Source organism: Balaenoptera acutorostrata, chromosome 12, assembly GCF_949987535.1.
Source record: "Balaenoptera acutorostrata chromosome 12, mBalAcu1.1, whole genome shotgun sequence".
NCBI classification, from domain to species: Eukaryota; Metazoa; Chordata; class Mammalia; order Artiodactyla; family Balaenopteridae; genus Balaenoptera; species Balaenoptera acutorostrata.
This window is the reverse complement of record NC_080075.1, coordinates 27,444,903-27,462,768: the sequence shown is the minus strand read 5'-3', so window position 1 is coordinate 27,462,768 and position 17,866 is coordinate 27,444,903. Positions and strand designations below refer to the sequence as shown.

General features: G+C 43.8%; 1 protein-coding gene across 2 annotated transcripts in view; it reads left to right on the top strand.

Annotated features, from left to right (window-relative positions):
* Positions 1 to 17,608, top strand: part of LOC130709400 (uncharacterized) — a 45,489-nt gene extending 27,881 nt beyond the window's left edge. For both annotated transcript variants that reach the window (XM_057558386.1, XM_057558387.1), the window contains exons 4-5: positions 7,437 to 7,574; positions 17,358 to 17,608. In XM_057558386.1, coding sequence (XP_057414369.1) covers positions 7,437 to 7,574; positions 17,358 to 17,503 — 284 coding nt within the window. In that variant the 3' untranslated portion in view covers positions 17,504 to 17,608. The remainder of the gene's footprint in view (positions 1 to 7,436; positions 7,575 to 17,357) is intronic.
* The last annotated feature ends 258 nt before the right edge of the window (positions 17,609 to 17,866 follow it).

The following is a 17,866-nucleotide window of genomic DNA, read 5'->3' as shown; positions in this document are numbered from 1 at the left end:
AAGGTAGTGGTTATTAAAGGCTCGGGATCTAAATTCTACCTGTCTCTACACCACTTCCCAGCTGTCGATTTGACCCCACTTTTGAACGCCGACCTCATTCTTCAACTTTCTCTGCCGTTTGTATACTCACCTTGAAAACTTGTTTCTGTGATGCGTTGAGCAGACACAGGGTGGCAGATTGCAGAGGTGGAAGCTGGTGGTCGGATATTTGTGGGCTCGATCTCCTTCAGTCCCATTCCCATTTCTGGTTGCACAGAGGCCCTACTTCCTGTGTGTGACGCAGAGCCATAGGATTGCGGGCAGGAGCCAAGTTCTCCATACAGTAAAGACCCCAGTGTGCCTTGGTTATAGTAATCTACCTGGCTTCCTTCCTGGTAGGGAGGTGACAGGCGGCTATGCCCCTGATTTGGAATCTGAGATGGTGTTCCCTGAGCAAGGCTGGCAGAAAGCGATGGATATAGAGGGACCATGTTATTGGCGTCTGAAGTTTTATCATAGTGGGCTGCCATAAACATGGAGGAAGCAACTGTGTGCCGGTCAGTGAGTGCCAGAGTAAAGTCTCCGGGTGAAGAAGAATTCTTTTCAGTGCTTCGTGTGATGTCCCACTGAAGAACACCTGGATAGGAAGGAGCTGAAGTGGAGATCTGGCTGTGGTCAGTAACTCCAGATACCGTAGTCGTGCTAGAATGTTGGTAAAGGTAGGCACTACCCGTGAGTGTCTGGAAAGAGGTACCAGTAGCTGATGGCGAACTGACGGCAGGGGCAGAGACTCTGGAGAAGTTGCAGACACTTCGTGTTAGGGAAGTTGCATTGCTCATCACAGGAAGAGAATGCTGCAGAGATTTCAGAGTTCCAAGTAGAGATGGATTTTGGAAATTTTCTGTAAGAACAAGAGGGTCATGAAAAACTCAGGGAGGTTGAGAAATTCTCAGTCCGTTTGAGGAACAGCATTATCTTAAGGTTCTTGCTATCAGGACACCTCTACTATCAATACTTGCTGAGAAACCCAAAATCAGACAGTTAATGATGGCTGTAAGGACTGAGCAGTTTTCCACTCTTCTGTATTAACTGCCTGTGCTCCCATCTTGGGCACAGATGGGCAGAAGAGCCAAGTGGTATGGTTCAGACATTGTTCTCTAGGCTGGAAGCAACCTTCTCCCTGCCCTGTCTTTCCCTTCAGCCTGCACTCGTATTGACTTCTATGCTACTTCCTAGACTGGAAGCATTTTAGAACTAGGAGGCCCTTAGAGAAATTCGATTTTCTCAGTCTCATTTCGTGAGTAAGGAAACTGAGGCTCAGAGAGGTCGGGTTGACTTGTTCAAGTTCCCTCGTTATGTTAGTATCATTACCAGGTTCCAGAACCTACGTATCCTGACTTCCTTGCCAGGACTCTACTCTGAGCATGATACTGCCAGAAAGCAGGAGAAATAGAACTTACAATATAGGCATTTTTTTGGTCCATTAGAAAACAGTACGGCTATTACCATTGTCGTCTTCAGTGTCTCCCTTTGCTTGTACAGTTCCCATGCTATTACCTAGAGTTGACGTATAGCTCAGTCCAACTGGTGAATTGTGAAAGAGTCATTTTTGCCCTCTTCAAGCCTGGTTTCTCATCCTACCTCAAAATGATTACCCGAAAGTGGATATCTTAAGTGCTTTTGGAAAGAGAAAAGTTATCTGATGACTTCGGATTACTCATCTATAAAGTGGTTATAACACCACCACCAATAATAATAGCAGTAATAATTAATAGATGAATAAGCTGATATATTGCATCTGATTTATATGGAGGAAGATACAATAAGTTCTAGAAAGACAAAGAAAAATCATGACAAGCACATTACATAACGAAAAAGGAATCCATAGATATTAATGAAAACTGGGGTATGTGGCAAGTATCAAAGCCTAATGAATTTACTAACAAATGACATTCTGTACCATCCATGCAATATTAGGAAAGTGAATGTTGCCCACTCTATTTTAGTGAATGCTATTAACCAAAACACACGATAGAGGTGATAGAGGTGAATGAATTCCTAGCCAATGCATACAGACAGAGACGGTATATCAGTAAACAATGCCTAACAAGCAACAGAATGCAATAAATGTGAATGTATAGGTAGCCACAACATATATAGACAAGTATTGCAATGAAAAGCGGTACGAAGCAGACAGCAAAATAATAAGGGTAAAAGAGTTTCATGATTGTGCTCATTCATATTTTTACCCAGCAAGTAACAGGTATTCAGCCTAGGAGAAATATATATTTCAATGAATATAACTTATATAATAAGCAGAAAGGAAGCTTAAAAAGTATCAGGAAGGTTTTTGTATTTATCCTAGAACTTAGATTAGAATTATCTTCAACATCCAGGAAGATGACATCCCAAAACCTCAAAAAACCATCATCCCTAGAATCCAACGAAAAAAGATTTTCAAATGTAAGAAAATCCAAAGGACTCCACCACATTGTTTTCGATAAATGTGGATGTTTGTTTTTTTTTTTCTTTTGCCGCGCCGCGTGGCCCTGGCCGTGAAAGCACCGAGTCCTAAGCACTGGACCGCCAGGGAATTCCCTAAATGGGGAATTAGAGATGTGGGGCTTGACTTTTTCTTTTTCTCCTTCGGTAGCTAAGATCTACAAGCGAACGATGGCTGTTGATCAATGTGCTCTCTGTGTTAGGAAGGAAATAACTGTGAAAATGAAAAGCAGCCTTGCCTTAGAACCTACATATCACACAAAGGAAATAGTCCTTCTGATTCAATTTAGAAGATGCCACTTAAAATGTTTAATTGGGAAAATGTCTACCTAGTTTAAAAATTAGAAAGAATAAAACACTGAAAATCAGCCCCCTAGATAACCACTTTGGTTTCTTGTTTATAGGAAGCATCATTTCTAAAACATATTTCTAAAATGTTTATATTCAAAACTGTCAAGTGCCAACTGTATTCAGAGAGGCAATAAAAGAAAGAAAACGGAGTATGACTTTTCTGATAAGCTGCCTTTCCTGGTGATCCCCTGTTCTGGCCTGACTTTCCTTCTTAGTCTGTTAATGTAAGGATTTGCTACCATCAACTTTGTTTTGCCCTGCTCTGAGCAGATTTCCCTCTGTGCTGTTTCTGCTTTAATTTAAAATCTTTGGTTCCCATCAGCATTCCATTGCAAACTACGTTTTTCTTGAGAGCCCCTCTATGCTTTCCCTCTTGATTCTTATATTTTTTTTCCCATCTCTTGGTTCCTGTTGGCCTGTGCTAATGAAAACAATCCTCAACTTCCTTACGTTTGACTCTGTGCCTCCCTATATAGCCCAGTACTCTCCATCCTCTCTCCCTATTCTCTCTTTTCAGCTGGTCGCAGTACTAGTGGAGGGAGACCATTAGAGATGAAACATCTTGGTATATATTGCTAGTTTTCTATGTCACCTGGCTTTTCTATGTTTCTGTTGAAACCCTCTTGAGAAGTCTCTGATTTCATTTTCTCCATGGGTACCCTTTAAGGCTCAATACTGGAAAGGAAGGGGATCAGAGTGATCAACCCAATGTGGTATCCTAACGTAACAGATAAGGAAAGCAGCAGGCTTTGTGAGACAGTCAGCGATTCGTCCAAAGTCACACAGATAGTAAACGTCCAAGTCAAAACTGAAGTTAGGTCTCCAGACTTGTAGTTCAATACTTTCCCTCATCATTCCCTGCTATGTTGAATCTCCTACTCAATTTAGGGGCCAAAGAAATCGAACGCAAAACTTTCCAAAGTGTCTTTTCTTACCTGACATGGTCAGAGAAGAGGAACCATCAACTGCAGGTACAAGGGCTGAGGAGACAACACTAGAGGATGTCTGAGTGGCTGCAGCTGAACGGCGCACGTGTCCAGTCCAGAGGTCACTGGTTACTGGTCCAAACAGCTCCACGGAAACCCCAAGACTCTACCAAGTGGTAGTAGGTTTGGTAGGAGAGTGATGTCACAAAGCAGGCAGTTGGAAGGTATGAGCTAGCCAATAGGGAGGTCCGATCCCCAAGAGGAAGGCGGGGTTGGGTGAAGAGAGTGTAGGAGAGCTAAAACAACACCTACATTTCTGAGCTCTGGGGAGGAAATCCTAGAAGACAGACTTACCTCCCCCAGGCTCTTCCATTAGGGAAATCATTGCAACATTTCTTACAGACGTTCATTAATATAATGAACTAACAGTTGCTTATATTCTACAGAGTATTCTATTTTATGTATCATATACTTAGAGCTATAGAGATCTTAACTTAATTAATATCCTTAGGAAGGAAAGTGCCATCTAGTTTGAACTATTAACAGTTGTTCTGAAATCATATGTGTCTAATGAGTGAACTGATAGCAGCTTTCAAGGAGCAAAAGTAGGGATGAAGAAGCTCTTTTTGTAGCTTGGTTCAAGAGTAGGGTGAAGTTTGTTGAGTGTACCTTGTGGAGAATGTTGTGGTCCAAGGCTCTTCTCTTCGAGTTTCTTCTCCTTGACTCCTGCCTTCCTTGGGCTGGGCTAGGCTGGGGGCCAGGTTGGACTTGCGACTTAGCATTTCTCTTCCGCTTTCTTCTTCTTTTTTTTTTTTTTTTTTTCCTTCCATTATGGGCATTGCTTCTAGGACAAGCCTTGATCTTGCATTGGATGTTACTTCCTGTCAACTTCCAGCAGCAGGAGTCTTCTTTTCAGTGCTTGACGCTTCACGAAATCGACTCTGCCCGTTGGCAGCAAATACCAGAGAGCTAGGAGACAGAGCTGGTTGCAGACCTTTCCTCTTCCAGCCTTTGGTTGCAATTCTTTGGCCCATAATTTGCTAGCTCTAGTTCCTTGGGCCACACAGGTATCCTGCCATCCAGCTCTTTTTCTATGTGAGAGACGTTCTGAACACTGTCCCTTTTTCTTTGCACAGAAGTATATACAGTGTGGCAGTTACTGTAATCTCCTCCCCCTTGCAAACAGCCACTCTCGAATCTTGGACCTCTAGGACTCTCTGTCTTGCATGCTTGGGTGCAAGGCCAAGCAAAATGAAGAGGAGAATAATTAGAGAAAGAGGAGGACATTGGTGGAGAATTGGGAGCAGGTAAGGTGAAAGGGCACAGGAGAAAAGAGATGCATGGAGGTTTTTTGGTTTCTGTGGGAAACAAGTTGACACACTTGGGCCTCATTTTGTATTCACAGAACAGAGAGTTAACGATATAAGTAGCTAGAGAGTGGAGCAACTGCCACGAAGTCTGTACACTGAAGAGAACAGTCTCACATCTAGTTTTCATTTTGTTTTATGTCATAGTACCTTATTGATAGCATTCACTGGTGTGTTTGTAGAACACAGATGTGTTCAAATGCTCTGGTTTTGTCTACATGGTTATTTCCTTGTCCTATTTGTAAGGAATCCAACATTGTAAGACATATTGCATGTTTTTCTCTTGACGATCGTTGACCTTGAAGCGTCATGAACTAAGTTGAGCTGTTGGATTTTGTGGAGAAACTTTCAAAAGGGTCTGTGAAAAAGGCATTGTGGTGAGTCGCATTATGCACCCGAGCGTAAGGAGCAGATATCTGCCACCAGCCCAACTTGGCCTGGATTGCCTCTGTTTTAGTTCCCCCGGTTAGTGCTTTTCTCCCTAACCACTCTTCTGACTGTGATCATGTGAGTAAGGGCTGAGTTGCTACTGATTTCTGTGTGAGGTAAGCTGGTTTGAGGGAGGAAATCTGTGGACCTAGTCATTTTCCTTGGTGGTAAGCTTTCAGGGGTGCAAAAAGATTGATCTTCCTGGGGACTTTTCTGGTCCCAGGAAGATAGCGCATAGATGGGACCTCCAAAGACACACATTGAATCTTTAGGCCTGTTTTTCCTATTATGAGATACGAGTTTCTTCACTGATGGGGATGATGCTTATCTGAGAAGAAATTGTGAAAGGTGGTGTAGTATAGAGGTGTGGCTTAAGCTTGTAAGTTTTCTTCAAGGTTTTTCCCCTAAGCTTCCTACTTCAGACGGCCTACTTACATGATACTAGTATGTGATGTCAGGCTAACAACTTCCTAAATACCGGCAGGCCAGATCAGTGTCTCTTTTCTCTATATTGCCATGGAAATCAAGGGTCCCGCCGAATTTTCCATCGAAACAGTTGATTTGTGTTGTCTCTGGGAATTCTGAAGGGCGTACCGTTGCTTCCTAACCGGTGTCGTTTGGGAGATCTACCTCTGTACGTTCAAATGATTCATTTTGAGGCTTTGCTCATGTGCGCAGTAAACCCTTGAATTCCCTACGACCTTCCTTTCCTCCATCTCATACCCCATTAAGCCCGCTTCAGTTTATCTCCTGCATTTCTTTGGAATCTGTCAGCTCTTCCTCAACATCCTAATACTGAACTTGCCTGTCTGTTGCGACTAGGTCCTAACTAGTGTCCATATATCTTGTTTCCTTCCAATCCATTCTTCACACAAGAAACCTTCAAAGCAAGCTGGAACATTGCTCATAAACATCGCTCACAAACATTGTTTTGAGACTAGAAAACACAGTGTTGGCCTTGAAGACTCTGCGTGGTCTAGAATCCTCTCTGCTCCTCTAGCCCCATCTTGTGCCACTTTTGCCCTCACTTTCTATGCTTCAGATACACTGAATTAACCTTAGTTCTCACTCATCTGACAGAAGTCAGTTGAGATATGATTTTTCACTGTGATTCCTCGCATTAAGGAATTTGATGATCAGGTTTTGTGTGAGGACTAAAACTAAACTGGGAAGTGGAAGAATTGAGTTTCAACCGTTTCAGTCAACACGCACGTATTAATGATACCTACGTATCGAACACCGGGCTAGGTTTCATGAGGGATCCAGAAGTTCTGGCCATCTCTGGTTTTGGATATCCCTTAGTTGTTGAGACCTTTGCGTTGTCTGGTTGCCTTTTGTCTGTTTTCCAGATGGGAAAACAGGAACAAGGGAAGTATAGGTTATTACTAGGTGGGGTTGAACAAGCGGAGCAGCAAACTGCAAAGCTGAAAGAAGAGGGACGTACTCTAGAGGGATATGATTTCCATTTTCAAGGCGCCTGCATCCTGTGCAGGGAGACAGCCTAACATAAAATGTGCCTAACAACAAATATATTGACTTCTTACTAAAAATCTCCAGTTCATGTAACCAAGGGGTTTATACCTTCTCCTTTAAAAGTGATATTCCTGGGACTTCCCTGGTGGTCCAGTGGTGAAGACTCTGCGCTTCCAATGCTAGCAGGCGTGGGTTCAATCCCTGGCTGGGGAGCTAAGATCCCACATGCTGCGCAGCCAAAGAAATGTTTTTCGAAAGTTATATTCCTGTATTATTGAATTTAGTGGTTTAGATTTTGTTTTAACGTTAAGAAGATGACAGTTTATTTACCAGGAACAAACAAAACATAATGTAAAAATAGTTTCCCAGAAACGATGTCCATCATTCTCTTCTTCCCTTTCTCCCGCAGACTGGTGTTTCATCTTGACGAGTTCTCTGTCAGTCCGTAGGAAAGCTGTCTGGCTTGGAGGTTGCAATCCCAGGGAATTTTTCATCAGCGGGGAAGTCTCCATCACTACAGAGGAATCAAGGGAGAAGTCAGTCCCTGGTAAGTGAGATGCTCCCCCTAAACACCAACACAGCAGTCATGTACCTTTCAAGGGGTTCAGGGGCAAGATGGGCAAGGCATTTCTGCTAACTCTTCTTAAGGATCATGGACAGTGCCCTATGCTACGAGGTAAGCGGTGACTGTTGTAATTCTTACTGGTGATCATTTCATGTCACTGATTCTTGGCTTTCTTTGTATTTCATAGGACTGTTGTAAGTCCAATACAAAATGAGTCTTATTTTTAAAAAACACTGAAATGTTTTACAAAGCCTAGCCTTCTCATCTAGAGTCCTTTCAATTCTCCCCACTTTCCTGAGAGGCTACGAACACTTCACACCATGAACTAGGAGAGGGGGTAGAGCCCTTTCTGATGAAATATATCAACAAAGACAGAGTCTTAGCCTGCTTGCTCTCTGGACAGGCTCTCGGACCACAAGGTCTTAAATCCTGGTATAAATGAAGGAAGTGAGGACAGTTCAACTGGCACTCTCATAACAAGAGTTCTGAAACACCTTCCAAAGAGACTGTAGCAGTAGATGAGGGAAGGGAGTGCCACAGTGTGGTATAGTACAGGGGGAGTGATCGGCTACAGCAGTGAAAAATGTGGTACCTATTGGTGTGCTCTCGGGGTTCTTGTACATGTAGCATAGATGACCTTTACAGTGGCCCTCCCACCTTCCCTCCTGCATTAGGTGTTCTTTTTTTTTTTTTAATTTATGTTTATTTATTTATTTATTGTTTGAACTTATTTATTCTACGTATTTATTTTTTTGGCCGCACTGGGTCTTCATTGCTGTGCACGGGCTTTCTCTAGTTACGGCTAGCGGGGGCTACTCTTGGTTGCGGTGTGCGGGCTTCTCATCGCGGTGGCTTCTCTTGTAGCGGAGCATGGGCTGTAGGCGCGTGGGCTTCGGTAGTTGAGGCTCACGGGCTCTAGAATGCAGGCTCAGTCGTTGTGGCACATGCGCTTAGTTGCTGCACGGCATGTGGGATCTTCCCAGACCAGGGCTCGAACCCGTGTCCCCTGCATTGGCAGGCGCCACCAGGGAAGCCCTAGGTGTTCTTCTATAGAGTCTAAAAACAGAGAGCACTGAGAGAAGGTAGTGGTTATTAAAGGCTCAGGATCTAAATTCTACCTGTCTCTACGCCACTTCCCAGCCGTCGATTTGACCCCATTTTTGAACGCCGACCTCATTCTTCAACTTTCTCTGCCGTTTGTATACTCACCTTGAAAACGTGTTTCTGTGATGCGTTGAGCAGACACAGGGTGGCAGACTGCAGAGGTGGAAGCTGGTGGTCGGATATTTGTGGGCTGAATCTCCTTCAGTCCCATTCCCATTTCTGGTTGCACAGAGGCCCTACTTCCTGTGTGTGACGCAGAGCCATAGGATTGCGGGCAGGAGCTTGGTTCTCTGTTGGGATCTGGTAGGCATCCAGAGGCTTTGAAAGCTTGGTTTTGATATCATCCACGTTCTTACTCTCTGTTTGTCCCTGGCTTGGAGCTGGTGGCAGGGCCAGGAGACGACTGGCACTCTGGACTGGATCTGTCACTGAAATGTCCCCAAGTTCAGACGGTGGGTTACTCTCAAGTATGTGACTGTTTCTGGTACTGCAGGACTTGGGGAGTTGTTGAGTTTGTGTCACACAAAACGTCTGGCTTGGAGGTCGCAATCCCAGGGAATTGTTCATCACCGGGGAAGTCTCCGTCACTACAAAGGGATCAAGGGAGAAGTCAGTCCCTGGGAAGTGAGATGCTCCCCCTAAACACCAACACAGCAGTCATGTACCTTTCAAGGGGTTCAGGGGCAAGATGGGCAAGGCATTTCTACTAACTCTTCTTAAGGACCCTGGACAGTGCCCTATGCTACGAGGTACATGTAGCATAGATGACCTTTACAGTGGCCCTCCCACCTTCCCTCCTGCATTAGGTGTTCTTTTTTTTTTTTTTTAATTTATGTTTATTTATTTATTTATTGTTTGAACTTATTTATTCTACGTATTTATTTTTTTGGCCGCACTGGGTCTTCATCGCTGTGCACGGGCTTTCTCTAGTTGGCGGCTAGCGGGGGCTGCTCTTGGTTGCGGTGTGCGGGCTTCTCATCGCGGTGGCGTCTGTTGCTGCGGAGCATGGGCTGCAGGCGCGTGGGCTTCGGTAGTTGCGGCTCACGGGCTCTAGAATGCAGGCTCAGTCGTTGTGGCACATGGGCTTAGTTGCTCCACGGCATGTGGGATCTTCCCAGACCAGGGCTCGAACCCGTGTCCCCCGCATTGCATTGACAGGCGGATTCTTCACCACGGCGCCACCAGGGAAGCCCTAGGTGTTCTTCTATAGAGTCTCAAAACAGAGGGCACTGAGCGAAGGTAGTGGTTATTAAAGGCTCGGGATCTAAATTCTACCTGTCTCTACACCACTTCCCAGCTGTCGATTTGACCCCACTTTTGAACGCCGACCTCATTCTTCAACTTTCTCTGCCGTTTGTATACTCACCTTGAAAACTTGTTTCTGTGATGCGTTGAGCAGACACAGGGTGGCAGATTGCAGAGGTGGAAGCTGGTGGTCGGATATTTGTGGGCTCGATCTCCTTCAGTCCCATTCCCATTTCTGGTTGCACAGAGGCCCTACTTCCTGTGTGTGACGCAGAGCCATAGGATTGCGGGCAGGAGCCAAGTTCTCCATACAGTAAAGACCCCAGTGTGCCTTGGTTATAGTAATCTACCTGGCTTCCTTCCTGGTAGGGAGGTGACAGGCGGCTATGCCCCTGATTTGGAATCTGAGATGGTGTTCCCTGAGCAAGGCTGGCAGAAAGCGATGGATATAGAGGGACCATGTTATTGGCGTCTGAAGTTTTATCATAGTGGGCTGCCATAAACATGGAGGAAGCAACTGTGTGCCGGTCAGTGAGTGCCAGAGTAAAGTCTCCGGGTGAAGAAGAATTCTTTTCAGTGCTTCGTGTGATGTCCCACTGAAGAACACCTGGATAGGAAGGAGCTGAAGTGGAGATCTGGCTGTGGTCAGTAACTCCAGATACCGTAGTCGTGCTAGAATGTTGGTAAAGGTAGGCACTACCCGTGAGTGTCTGGAAAGAGGTACCAGTAGCTGATGGCGAACTGACGGCAGGGGCAGAGACTCTGGAGAAGTTGCAGACACTTCGTGTTAGGGAAGTTGCATTGCTCATCACAGGAAGAGAATGCTGCAGAGATTTCAGAGTTCCAAGTAGAGATGGATTTTGGAAATTTTCTGGAAGAACAAGAGGCTCATGAAAAACTCAGGGAGGTTGAGAAATTCTCAGTCCGTTTGAGGAACAGCATTATCTTAAGGTTCTTGCTATCAGGACACCTCTACTATCAATACTTGCTGAGAAACCCAAAATCAGACAGTTAATGATGGCTGTAAGGACTGAGCAGTTTTCCACTCTTCTGTATTAACTGCCTGTGCTCCCATCTTGGGCACAGATGGGCAGAAGAGCCAAGTGGTATGGTTCAGACATTGTTCTCTAGGCTGGAAGCAACCTTCTCCCTGCCCTGTCTTTCCCTTCAGCCTGCACTCGTATTGACTTCTATGCTACTTCCTAGACTGGAAGCATTTTAGAACTAGGAGGCCCTTAGAGAACTTCGATTTTCTCAGTCTCATTTCGTGAGTAAGGAAACTGAGGCTCAGAGAGGTCGGGTTGACTTGTTCAAGTTCCCTCGTTATGTTAGTATCATTACCAGGTTCCAGAACCTACGTATCCTGACTTCCTTGCCAGGACTCTACTCTGAGCATGATACTGCCAGAAAGCAGGAGAAATAGAACTTACAATATAGGCATTTTTTTGGTCCATTAGAAAACAGTACGGCTATTACCATTGTCGTCTTCAGTGTCTCCCTTTGCTTGTACAGTTCCCATGCTATTACCTAGAGTTGACGTATAGCTCAGTCCAACTGGTGAATTGTGAAAGAGTCATTTTTGCCCTCTTCAAGCCTGGTTTCTCATCCTACCTCAAAATGATTACCCGAAAGTGGATATCTTAAGTGCTTTTGGAAAGAGAAAAGTTATCTGATGACTTCGGATTACTCATCTATAAAGTGGTTATAACACCACCACCAATAATAATAGCAGTAATAATTAATAGATGAATAAGCTGATATATTGCATCTGATTTATATGGAGGAAGATACAATAAGTTCTAGAAAGACAAAGAAAAATCATGACAAGCACATTACATAACGAAAAAGGAATCCATAGATATTAATGAAAACTGGGGTATGTGGCAAGTATCAAAGCCTAATGAATTTACTAACAAATGACATTCTGTACCATCCATGCAATATTAGGAAAGTGAATGTTGCCCACTCTATTTTAGTGAATGCTATTAACCAAAACACACGATAGAGGTGATAGAGGTGAATGAATTCCTAGCCAATGCATACAGACAGAGACGGTATATCAGTAAACAATGCCTAACAAGCAACAGAATGCAATAAATGTGAATGTATAGGTAGCCACAACATATATAGACAAGTATTGCAATGAAAAGCGGTACGAAGCAGACAGCAAAATAATAAGGGTAAAAGAGTTTCATGATTGTGCTCATTCATATTTTTACCCAGCAAGTAACAGGTATTCAGCCTAGGAGAAATATATATTTCAATGAATATAACTTATATAATAAGCAGAAAGGAAGCTTAAAAAGTATCAGGAAGGTTTTTGTATTTATCCTAGAACTTAGATTAGAATTATCTTCAACATCCAGGAAGATGACATCCCAAAACCTCAAAAAACCATCATCCCTAGAATCCAACGAAAAAAGATTTTCAAATGTAAGAAAATCCAAAGGACTCCACCACATTGTTTTCGATAAATGTGGATGTTTGTTTTTTTTTTTCTTTTGCCGCGCCGCGTGGCCCTGGCCGTGAAAGCACCGAGTCCTAAGCACTGGACCGCCAGGGAATTCCCTAAATGGGGAATTAGAGATGTGGGGCTTGACTTTTTCTTTTTCTCCTTCGGTAGCTAAGATCTACAAGCGAACGATGGCTGTTGATCAATGTGCTCTCTGTGTTAGGAAGGAAATAACTGTGAAAATGAAAAGCAGCCTTGCCTTAGAACCTACATATCACACAAAGGAAATAGTCCTTCTGATTCAATTTAGAAGATGCCACTTAAAATGTTTAATTGGGAAAATGTCTACCTAGTTTAAAAATTAGAAAGAATAAAACACTGAAAATCAGCCCCCTAGATAACCACTTTGGTTTCTTGTTTATAGGAAGCATCATTTCTAAAACATATTTCTAAAATGTTTATATTCAAAACTGTCAAGTGCCAACTGTATTCAGAGAGGCAATAAAAGAAAGAAAACGGAGTATGACTTTTCTGATAAGCTGCCTTTCCTGGTGATCCCCTGTTCTGGCCTGACTTTCCTTCTTAGTCTGTTAATGTAAGGATTTGCTACCATCAACTTTGTTTTGCCCTGCTCTGAGCAGATTTCCCTCTGTGCTGTTTCTGCTTTAATTTAAAATCTTTGGTTCCCATCAGCATTCCATTGCAAACTACGTTTTTCTTGAGAGCCCCTCTATGCTTTCCCTCTTGATTCTTATATTTTTTTTCCCATCTCTTGGTTCCTGTTGGCCTGTGCTAATGAAAACAATCCTCAACTTCCTTACGTTTGACTCTGTGCCTCCCTATATAGCCCAGTACTCTCCATCCTCTCTCCCTATTCTCTCTTTTCAGCTGGTCGCAGTACTAGTGGAGGGAGACCATTAGAGATGAAACATCTTGGTATATATTGCTAGTTTTCTATGTCACCTGGCTTTTCTATGTTTCTGTTGAAACCCTCTTGAGAAGTCTCTGATTTCATTTTCTCCATGGGTACCCTTTAAGGCTCAATACTGGAAAGGAAGGGGATCAGAGTGATCAACCCAATGTGGTATCCTAACGTAACAGATAAGGAAAGCAGCAGGCTTTGTGAGACAGTCAGCGATTCGTCCAAAGTCACACAGATAGTAAACGTCCAAGTCAAAACTGAAGTTAGGTCTCCAGACTTGTAGTTCAATACTTTCCCTCATCATTCCCTGCTATGTTGAATCTCCTACTCAATTTAGGGGCCAAAGAAATCGAACGCAAAACTTTCCAAAGTGTCTTTTCTTACCTGACATGGTCAGAGAAGAGGAACCATCAACTGCAGGTACAAGGGCTGAGGAGACAACACTAGAGGATGTCTGAGTGGCTGCAGCTGAACGGCGCACGTGTCCAGTCCAGAGGTCACTGGTTACTGGTCCAAACAGCTCCACGGAAACCCCAAGACTCTACCAAGTGGTAGTAGGTTTGGTAGGAGAGTGATGTCACAAAGCAGGCAGTTGGAAGGTATGAGCTAGCCAATAGGGAGGTCCGATCCCCAAGAGGAAGGCGGGGTTGGGTGAAGAGAGTGTAGGAGAGCTAAAACAACACCTACATTTCTGAGCTCTGGGGAGGAAATCCTAGAAGACAGACTTACCTCCCCCAGGCTCTTCCATTAGGGAAATCATTGCAACATTTCTTACAGACGTTCATTAATATAATGAACTAACAGTTGCTTATATTCTACAGAGTATTCTATTTTATGTATCATATACTTAGAGCTATGGAGATCTTAACTTAATTAATATCCTTAGGAAGGAAAGTGCCATCTAGTTTGAACTATTAACAGTTGTTCTGAAATCATATGTGTCTAATGAGTGAACTGATAGCAGCTTTCAAGGAGCAAAAGTAGGGATGAAGAAGCTCTTTTTGTAGCTTGGTTCAAGAGTAGGGTGAAGTTTGTTGAGTGTACCTTGTGGAGAATGTTGTGGTCCAAGGCTCTTCTCTTCGAGTTTCTTCTCCTTGACTCCTGCCTTCCTTGGGCTGGGCTAGGCTGGGGGCCAGGTTGGACTTGCGACTTAGCATTTCTCTTCCGCTTTCTTCTTCTTTTTTTTCCTTCCATTATGGGCATTGCTTCTAGGACAAGCCTTGATCTTGCATTGGATGTTACTTCCTGTCAACTTCCAGCAGCAGGAGTCTTCTTTTCAGTGCTTGATGCTTCACGAAATCGACTCTGCCCGTTGGCAGCAAATACCAGAGAGCTAGGAGACAGAGCTGGTTGCAGACCTTTCCTCTTCCAGCCTTTGGTTGCAATTCTTTGGCCCATAATTTGCTAGCTCTAGTTCCTTGGGCCACACAGGTATCCTGCCATCCAGCTCTTTTTCTATGTGAGAGACGTTCTGAACACTGTCCCTTTTTCTTTGCACAGAAGTATATACAGTGTGGCAGTTACTGTAATCTCCTCCCCCTTGCAAACAGCCACTCTCGCATCTTGGACCTCTAGGACTCTCTGTCTTGCATGCTTGGGTGCAAGGCCAAGCAAAATGAAGAGGAGAATAATTAGAGAAAGAGGAGGACATTGGTGGAGAATTGGGAGCAGGTAAGGTGAAAGGGCACAGGAGAAAAGAGATGCATGGAGGTTTTTTGGTTTCTGTGGGAAACAAGTTGACACACTTGGGCCTCATTTTGTATTCACAGAACAGAGAGTTAACGATATAAGTAGCTAGAGAGTGGAGCAACTGCCACGAAGTCTGTACACTGAAGAGAACAGTCTCACATCTAGTTTTCATTTTGTTTTATGTCATAGTACCTTATTGATAGCATTCACTGGTGTGTTTGTAGAACACAGATGTGTTCAAATGCTCTGGTTTTGTCTACATGGTTATTTCCTTGTCCTATTTGTAAGGAATCCAACATTGTAAGACATATTGCATGTTTTTCTCTTGACGATCGTTGACCTTGAAGCGTCATGAACTAAGTTGAGCTGTTGGATTTTGTGGAGAAACTTTCAAAAGGGTCTGTGAAAAAGGCATTGTGGTGAGTCGCATTATGCACCCGAGCGTAAGGAGCAGATATCTGCCACCAGCCCAACTTGGCCTGGATTGCCTCTGTTTTAGTTCCCCCGGTTAGTGCTTTTCTCCCTAACCACTCTTGTGACTGTGATCATGTGAGTAAGGGCTGAGTTGCTACTGATTTCTGTGTGAGGTAAGCTGGTTTGAGGGAGGAAATCTGTGGACCTAGTCATTTTCCTTGGTGGTAAGCTTTCAGGGGTGCAAAAAGATTGATCTTCCTGGGGACTTTTCTGGTCCCAGGAAGATAGCGCATAGATGGGACCTCCAAAGACACACATTGAATCTTTAGGCCTGTTTTTCCTATTATGAGATACGAGTTTCTTCACTGATGGGGATGATGCTTATCTGAGAAGAAATTGTGAAAGGTGGTGTAGTATAGAGGTGTGGCTTAAGCTTTTAAGTTTTCTTCAAGGTTTTTCCCCTAAGCTTCCTACTTCAGACGGCCTACTTACATGATACTAGTATGTGATGTCAGGCTAACAACTTCCTAAATACCGGCAGGCCAGATCAGTGTCTCTTTTCTCTATATTGCCATGGAAATCAAGGGTCCCGCCGAATTTTCCATCGAAACAGTTGATTTGTGTTGTCTCTGGGAATTCTGAAGGGCGTACCGTTGCTTCCTAACCGGTGTCGTTTGGGAGATCTACCTCTGTACGTTCAAATGATTCATTTTGAGGCTTTGCTCATGTGCGCAGTAAACCCTTGAATTCCCTACGACCTTCCTTTCCTCCATCTCATACCCCATTAAGCCCGCTTCAGTTTATCTCCTGCATTTCTTTGGAATCTGTCAGCTCTTCCTCAACATCCTAATACTGAACTTGCCTGTCTGTTGCGACTAGGTCCTAACTAGTGTCCATATATCTTGTTTCCTTCCAATCCATTCTTCACACAAGAAACCTTCAAAGCAAGCTGGAACATTGCTCATAAACATCGCTCACAAACATTGTTTTGAGACTAGAAAACACAGTGTTGGCCTTGAAGACTCTGCGTGGTCTAGAATCCTCTCTGCTCCTCTAGCCCCATCTTGTGCCACTTTTGCCCTCACTTTCTATGCTTCAGATACACTGAATTAACCTTAGTTCTCACTCATCTGACAGAAGTCAGTTGAGATATGATTTTTCACTGTGATTCCTCGCATTAAGGAATTTGATGATCAGGTTTTGTGTGAGGACTAAAACTAAACTGGGAAGTGGAAGAATTGAGTTTCAACCGTTTCAGTCAACACGCACGTATTAATGATACCTACGTATCGAACACCGGGCTAGGTTTCATGAGGGATCCAGAAGTTCTGGCCATCTCTGGTTTTGGATATCCCTTAGTTGTTGAGACCTTTGCGTTGTCTGGTTGCCTTTTGTCTGTTTTCCAGATGGGAAAACAGGAACAAGGGAAGTATAGGTTATTACTAGGTGGGGTTGAACAAGCGGAGCAGCAAACTGCAAAGCTGAAAGAAGAGGGACGTACTCTAGAGGGATATGATTTCCATTTTCAAGGCGCCTGCATCCTGTGCAGGGAGACAGCCTAACATAAAATGTGCCTAACAACAAATATATTGACTTCTTACTAAAAATCTCCAGTTCATGTAACCAAGGGGTTTATACCTTCTCCTTTAAAAGTGATATTCCTGGGACTTCCCTGGTGGTCCAGTGGTGAAGACTCTGCGCTTCCAATGCTAGCAGGCGTGGGTTCAATCCCTGGCTGGGGAGCTAAGATCCCACATGCTGCGCAGCCAAAGAAATGTTTTTCGAAAGTTATATTCCTGTATTATTGAATTTAGTGGTTTAGATTTTGTTTTAACGTTAAGAAGATGACAGTTTATTTACCAGGAACAAACAAAACATAATGTAAAAATAGTTTCCCAGAAACGATGTCCATCATTCTCTTCTTCCCTTTCTCCCGCAGACTGGTGTTTCATCTTGACGAGTTCTCTGTCAGTCCGTAGGAAAGCTGTCTGGCTTGGAGGTTGCAATCCCAGGGAATTTTTCATCAGCGGGGAAGTCTCCATCACTACAGAGGAATCAAGGGAGAAGTCAGTCCCTGGGAAGTGAGATGCTCCCCCTAAACACCAACACAGCAGTCGTGTACCTTTCAAGGGGTTCAGGGGCAAGATGGGCAAGGCATTTCTGCTAACTCTTCTTAAGGATCATGGACAGTGCCCTATGCTACGAGGTAAGCGGTGACTGTTGTAATTCTTACTGGTGATCATTTCATGTCACTGATTCTTGGCTTTCTTTGTATTTCATAGGACTGTTGTAAGTCCAATACAAAATGAGTCTTATTTTTAAAAAACACTGAAATGTTTTACAAAGCCTAGCCTTCTCATCTAGAGTCCTTTCAATTCTCCCCACTTTCCTGAGAGGCTACGAACACTTCACACCATGAACTAGGAGAGGGGGTAGAGCCCTTTCTGA